Below are 6,634 nucleotides of genomic sequence, written 5' to 3'. Positions count from 1 at the left end.
GACAGCACGTCCACGCTGTGGCAGCAGAAGCTCAGGAACTGCAGCCCTGGACCCAACTCACCCTTCTGACAGGCATCAATCACCTACAGCAGCAAGGGAGCCCCACGTTGCAGTACAGTGCAGCGCAGCACCCAGCGGCCCCTCTCTGCCCCTCAAGCCCTCCGTACCCTAAACACCAGGTTGTCAATGTGGAGCTGCTTCTCCACCTTGAGGATGCGGGTGATGAGGCAGCAGAGGACGTTCCTCTTCCTTTCCAGGGCACTGACCTCAGCCCTCTCCGCCCGCAGGTACCTCTGCCGGGGCAGCAGCCTCAGCTGGCGGCCAGAGGCATGGGCCAGGGCTGCCTGGTTCAGCCGCAGCGCACCTGGAGCTAGCACCCAGCCCAGGGTCAGCCAAGCCCCGAGCTGGGCCCTGAAGGAGCCCCAGGACACACGTGTGGCTGTTGGACCCAACCCTGAGCCTCCCGCTGCTGCCTTCACAGGTGTCAGCCCCCTCCCTGTCCCCAAGCAACAGCCACACGCAACCCCCTGCCCCGGTCCCCAGCCCCACACACAGACCCGAGACCCAACCACCCCCGCCTCCCCACGCCCCGTGCACGGCCCCACGCCCCAGCCCCACACACCACCCCCAGCTCTACACATGGCCTCAGGCCCCAACTTGACACACAGACCGGCGCCCCGAGCACCAACAGACAGACTCACCCCAGCCCACTTGCTTCGCCTACAAGCTCATGCACCCCTACCCCAGCACCCGCTTGGGGCTCAGACCAGCACCTCCCCAGGGGCGCCCCAGCCCCACACTCACCTCCCGGCGTGCAGCTCCACACCAGGATGCCCTCGCCGTGGGTCAGCGGTGTCAGCGCGTGGTGCACCAGGTCAGCAGGGAGCCCCGTAGCCTGCAGCAGGGCCTCCACAGCCACCTCCTACAGGAGGATGTGGGAGGGGAATGGCCAGCCGAGACCCACCAGCTGGAGGCCTGGCCAAACAAGGGGGGGCCTGTGCCCCAAACACCACTGGAGACCCCGCTGGAGGGGAGAACATGGCCCTGCTACGCTCCAGCATCCACTGCCTCCCTCACCTCGCTGCGGCCCCAGCCCCTACCTCGGCGCTGTTGAAGCACAGCAGGATGTACATCTGCAGCGTGGACACGTGGAGGACGCAGTCTCCAAACTGCAGCTCGGCATAGCCCAGCCACGTCCACTGCAACCGCCGGGGCCTCGTGCGCTCCCAGCCCAGCTGGCTCTGGCCTGCCAGAGACCGCATCAGCGCGAGGGCCGGGGGCCAGCCCTGCCGGGCACTCCCAGCCCACCCCAGCGCTCCTGCCGCTTCTGCCTGACCTGCTGTGGAGCGGCTGGGCCCCGGCAAGACCCCCCCACGCACACCCACTGCCGCGACACTCACTCCGCCTGCAGAAGTCGGCAAACTCATCCAGGGGGGAGCTCAGGGCCACCGAGAAAAACCTCCCGGGTTCATCCATGTAGCAGAACGGGGAAACGGGCCAGCAGTGCGGGGACAGGGCCAGCACCTTCACCTCCGGCACATCCACCACCGAGGCCGTCCCCGGTGCCTGGGCAGGTGGACACACAGGCAGCTCAGGACAGGCCCCAGGATCCCTTTGAGGAAAGCGGGTGGCCCCCCGCCTCCCCACCCCGCCAGCACGCTCACCTCGTCCGGGCCCGTGTCCAGCTCCAGCAGCCGCTTGTCCTGCTCCTGCAGCTGGAAGAGGTAAAACTGCTGCTGGAGCTCCTCCGACTCAGCCAAGTTGCTCAGCATCTTTTGGGGGAAGCGGCTAGGGAAGCACAGCCCGATCTGCTCCACGATGGCTCCTTCCAGCCAGGACGGCCCTTGCGCCAGGAGCCGGTCCCCCAGGTAGTGCCTGCCACAGGCGCCAGCGTCAGGTCAGGGGCCGGCCCGAGCCCCGTGGCCATCAGCCACCCGCCAGGAGACAGAGAGGGCCCCGGCTCTGGCCTCACCCCAAGGCGCACGGGCCCGGCAGCACCTGTCTCCCCTCCCTGTCGCCAGGGAGGGAACGTGCGTCCGCAGACTGGCACTGGCCACAAGCCCTCAACAGCCTTTCCCTCCACACGCCAGAGCCGGGAAAAGCAAAGCGGGAGCACCACTGCCACACCAGGCCAGGCTCGGCCACGGCCTCAGCGCCGCCTGCGCCTCCCCTGCCACGCCACACCACGCAGCACCAGGCCCTCTGGTCCCGTGCAGACATGGCAGCCCTCACCGGTAGAAGTGCTCGAAGGTGTGGGCGAGCTCCAGGCCACTGAAAACGACGAAGGGCTCCAGGATCTGCTGCAGCCACTGCAGCGGCCCTGCGCTGCCCGCAGCCCTGTGGAGCTCCTGGATCTGCCCATCAAGGTAGCGGGCAAACTGCTCACTCACCTGCAGAGGGACAGGGCTGGCTGTGGAGGGGGCTCACCGAGTGGCCGCAGGGCTGGGCTAGGGGAATGTCCCTGGGGGGAGCAGCTGGGAAACCCTGGGGCTCTCGGGCAGGGGCCAAGGGTGCCCAGGCACCAGCCCGAGACAGGAGCGCGCTGGGGTTGGGGCCACGCTGTGACAAGCGCTGCGCACCCGCAGTTGGGCACCGTCCAGGGCCACCGCAGGGAAAGGTTCTGTGGCTTGGGCAGGGGGGGGGAGGAGGACAGGACACCGCCCACCCGGAGCTTGCCCCGAGGCCGTGCGCCAGGGCGGCCTCCCCAGCCTGCGCCCGGGACCCCAGCACTGGTGCCACGCTCCCTCGACTCACATGCAGGGTGGTAAGGAAGGAGAGCTGCAGCAAAGCCCCCGCAAAGCCCTGGCCCAGGGCCAGCACAAAGGCGGCCTGCTGCCCAAAGAGCTCCTCCGTGGCACCACGCAGGCGCTGGTACAGCCCGCAGTATCGTTCCACAAGGTCCGGCGCCTGCCCTGCCGCCTCCAGGAACCGCTGCACCTGTGGGACATGCCAGGAGAGGGGTGAGCCCCGCAGCGGGACGCGCCCACGGCCCGCGGGAACGTCTGCAGCCCCAGCCTCGCTCTGCCGACACCAACTGCCTAGGTCCCGGCTAGGGGCCGACTAGAGGCCCCGGTGCCTCCACGGGCTACCGAGAGCTTGCGGCGAGGTGGGGGCGCAGCCCCGAGGGCTGGGCAGGGGCTGCAGGGGCAGGACAGAAGCGCAGCAGCAGCCCAGCAGGAAATAAGTAGCCCGACACTGTACCTGTCTCCCAGCCTGCAGCACCAGCCTGGGCGTAGGGTCAGGCTGACACCTGAGCCCTGCCAGGGTGGCAGGCGCAGCAGGGCTGTCCCCACGGAGGCCAGGTACAGCCCTGCGCCCTCCCCATGCTCCCAGGGCACCGCCAGGCCCCGCTCCCCCCTACGCCCGCCCGGTGCGGGGTCCCACGTGCCCTCTCTGGCCCCCACGGACGGCCCTCCAAGCTCTACCTGCTGCTGCACCACGCCACGCCAGCACTGTGAGATGCCCCACAGGCTGCTCGACTTCTCCACCACTGCCTTCGCAGCCCTGGCCGGCACCTCCTTGTTCTTCCCCTCCTTCCCGCCTGCCAAGGGACAACCCTGGGCTCAGCGTGGCTCCGTGGGCAGGCTCCGCACACTGACCACCAGCAGCCTCCCCCTCTCTCGGGGGACGCAGGACAGAGGAGATGCCGGGGAGGCACGGCCACTGCGGGGGCACGGCCACGAGCCTCCCCCGGCTTGGGAGCCTCCTGTGCCACAGGGCCCTCCCCAGAGCTCCCCAGCAGATCCCCACGGCCGCAGCCTGGCACTCAGCCCCACTGTCCTCCCAGCCCCACGGGAGGGCAGCCCCTCGCTCACCAGCTGCTCTTGCCTCCTCTGGCTCTGGGCCGCCGGGGTCCACGTGCACCAGGAGCTGGGTCAGGCGCCGCACACGGGAGCCAAAGACAGCACCACGGCTCGTGGCGCGGCGGGGCGGCTCCACGCTCTCCAGGTACTCGCTCAGCAGCCAGGCCAGGGGGCTGACGCCGTGGGGGTCTGCGAGGCCAACCAGACTCAGAGCGGGGTGCCTCAGCCTGCGGCACGGTGCGGACGGGCCAGGGAGAGTGCAGGGTACCTGGGCTGGTGATGCTCTGCACCAAGGGGTTCACCAGGGCCTCCCAGCACGTCCTGCCCAAGGCCCAGGCCGCCTCGTCGTCAGGAAGGAAGCGGTCGGCAAAGCCCTGCTCGTGCCGCAGCGCCCGGTTCAGCCTGCAACAGCGACCGGGCAGCACACAGAGCTGCTGGGCACCTGCCGACAGCCGGGGGGACTCCCCCAGGAAAGCAGAGCGGGGTGGTCACTCCCTGCCCTGCCCCTTGCCAGGCACGACGGCTCAGCAGCCCAGCTTGCCCCCAGCAGCCAGGGCCCCTCGCTGCCCCCGGGCCCTGCCCGCACTGGGCCTCGGGGCCCTCGCGGCCCCCGCCAAACTGGGGGCTGTGTGGCGCCTCTGGCCACGAGATCCTGCCTGTGCCTGACCGACCTCCGCCAGGTCAGGACGCGCCAGCCCCTGCGGGGCACCTCTCTGGTGGGTTAGCCGTGCCCACGTGCCCAGCTTAAACCTGGGGGACCCCAAGGTGGCCCTGGCCCTCTGGGACCTCTGGGGGTCAGGAAGGAGCGAGGCCCCCTCCCTGCCCAGGCAGGACACCCGGCTGCTCCTCTCCTGGCCCTGCAGTCCCCTTGCGGGCTGCCAGCACCATCCCCCCAGGCCCTGGGACACCGGGGATGCGATGGCGCAGCCAGGAGACAACTCACCTGCCAAAGAGCTGCAGCAGTCGCCCCCGGTCCTGGCAGATCTCCTGGCACCAGGCATGAGCCCGAGCAGCGCAGGAGAGGAACGTCCGCCGGCACAGCTGCTCCTTGAAGATGGGCCAGAAGGTGGGCTTGGGACCCAGCACCTCGATGCCACGCACACGTGTGTCAATGCCGCCCTGCGGGAGAGCGGGACCCTCAGCATGCTCCTCGGGCATGGCCCCGAGGCTCCACACTGCCAGCTCCCTGGCCCGGCCCCCTGCCCCCCTACCTGCTGGCACCGCTTCACCCGGATCTGGATAATGGGCCAGAAGCGGGTCATGTTCTCCAGCAGGATCACTCTGCTGTCTGAGGGGAGGACGGTCACCTGCAGGCAGACAGCGAGCCCTCAGCACGCCAGGCAGCAAGCGCCCGCCCCCCTGCGTGCTCCCCTGGCCACCCCCCGTTAAAGCCATGGCCTCTGTCCCCCCCAGCAGCCCCTACGCAGCCACCGGGCGCTCCCCGCCAGGGCCCCACTTCTGCCTCACAGCCCCCGCACACCAGCCTGCTGCAGACTGGGCTGCAGGGCTGCCCATGCCCACGTCTCCAGCACCCACTGCCTACAGCCAGGAGGCGGCTCCCGCAGCACAGCTCCTGCCATCCCCACCTCCCTGCGGGGCACCTCCCAGGGCCCCGGCACCAGGGCGAGACCTTCACAGGGCACAGCAAGGACCAGCCCACCGCTCCCGTGGGGTCCCATGGCCTGAGCAGCCTGCGCGGGACTCACCGCGTTGAGCTCCGTTCTGATGGTGGCAGGGCTGTCTCCCCCCAGCACCACGACACGGGCCGGCATGTAGCTGGAGTCCTCGCTGGCCACCAGCATGCTCATCTCCCTGCAGCGCAGCAAACACGGTGCTGCCCAGCAGTTCCCACCTCCCTGCCCCGGCCCCTGCCAGCCCCACGCACTGCTGCCCGCATCCAGCAACCCCCGGGACAGGGACCTCTGGGGCAGGGCTCGCACAGATCCCCAAGGCCCTCTCCTCCCCGCACACCGCTGGCCCTCCTGGCCCCAAGGCCCCCCAGCCCAGCCCCACCTGACCACCACACCACACTGCATGTGGACAGTGATGAAGTGGGAGCCAGTGCTGCCATTCGACTCCCAGTAGGTCTTGGGGTTCCTGTCCGTGAGCTTGCTGGCCCGGTGCGGGTTGGAGGAGACCTGCACCTTCTCCCAACACTTGTCCTCCTTCACCTCCACGCTGGAGCCTGTGGGAAGAGCACACGGAGCCTCCAGCTGCCAGGCCAGCACGTGCCAGGCACAGGGCTCCAGCTCCCGCTCCCCGCACTCACCTCGGCACAGGTTGCGCAGAAAGACGTCAAAGAAGGGGATGCTGATGGGCTGGTGGCTCCGGCGGTGCTCCTCAATCTGCCCCAGCACCAGCTACGGGATGGGGAGAGGCTCTTACCGGGGGCCCTGGGTCCTCCTCCCCTCGCCCACCGCAGGGCTGCGGCAGGCAGAGAGCAGAAGGCCGCCCCTCGGCGCTGGGGGCAGCTGGACGGCCCCAAGACCCACAGCCCCAGCTCAGCTGGGCCTCCCCCGGCCCACCTGGATGCAGCCAGCCAAGATGCTCGTCGTCAGCTTCTTGTAGAGGCTGGCGTACTTCTCACAGTCAATCACCAGGTCGAGCAGGGCTGGCGCCAGCGACAGAGCCGTACTGTGCTTGTCCAGGGCTTTGGACAGAGCCTCACGGGTGCCTACACGGCACATCACCACTGCGCAGTCCTTGCTGGCGGTGGCCAGGCGGTGCAGGAAGCCAACGACCTCCTGCACCACCTGCTGAGCAGGCAGCCGTGAGCGGCCGGGCCGGTGCCGGGAACCTGCCGGGCCCCAGCAGCGGGGTGCTGCAGCGCT

At 69.5% G+C, this 6,634-nt stretch overlaps 1 protein-coding gene across 1 annotated transcript in view; it reads right to left on the bottom strand.

Moving 5' to 3' along the window:
• The window catches only part of CUL9 (cullin 9), a 27,902-nt gene that overhangs the window by 12,564 nt on the left and 8,704 nt on the right, over positions 1-6,634 (bottom strand). The window contains exons 13-29 of the mRNA XM_009320230.1: positions 6,329-6,556; positions 6,073-6,163; positions 5,817-5,988; positions 5,510-5,615; positions 5,015-5,110; positions 4,747-4,922; positions 4,072-4,205; positions 3,816-3,992; positions 3,426-3,541; positions 2,755-2,937; positions 2,233-2,390; positions 1,665-1,875; positions 1,401-1,566; positions 1,101-1,246; positions 805-922; positions 168-370; positions 9-83 (exon numbers count right to left, since the gene is read on the bottom strand). Of these exons, the coding sequence (XP_009318505.1) occupies positions 9-83; positions 168-370; positions 805-922; positions 1,101-1,246; positions 1,401-1,566; positions 1,665-1,875; positions 2,233-2,390; positions 2,755-2,937; positions 3,426-3,541; positions 3,816-3,992; positions 4,072-4,205; positions 4,747-4,922; positions 5,015-5,110; positions 5,510-5,615; positions 5,817-5,988; positions 6,073-6,163; positions 6,329-6,556 (2,556 nt within the window). The remainder of the gene's footprint in view (positions 1-8; positions 84-167; positions 371-804; positions 923-1,100; positions 1,247-1,400; positions 1,567-1,664; positions 1,876-2,232; positions 2,391-2,754; positions 2,938-3,425; positions 3,542-3,815; positions 3,993-4,071; positions 4,206-4,746; positions 4,923-5,014; positions 5,111-5,509; positions 5,616-5,816; positions 5,989-6,072; positions 6,164-6,328; positions 6,557-6,634) is intronic.

This window comes from Pygoscelis adeliae, unplaced genomic scaffold (genome assembly GCF_000699105.1).
Source record: "Pygoscelis adeliae isolate BGI_AS28 unplaced genomic scaffold, ASM69910v1 Scaffold673, whole genome shotgun sequence".
NCBI lineage: Eukaryota > Metazoa > Chordata > Aves > Sphenisciformes > Spheniscidae > Pygoscelis > Pygoscelis adeliae.
This window is presented reverse-complemented; position numbering and strand designations above follow the sequence as displayed.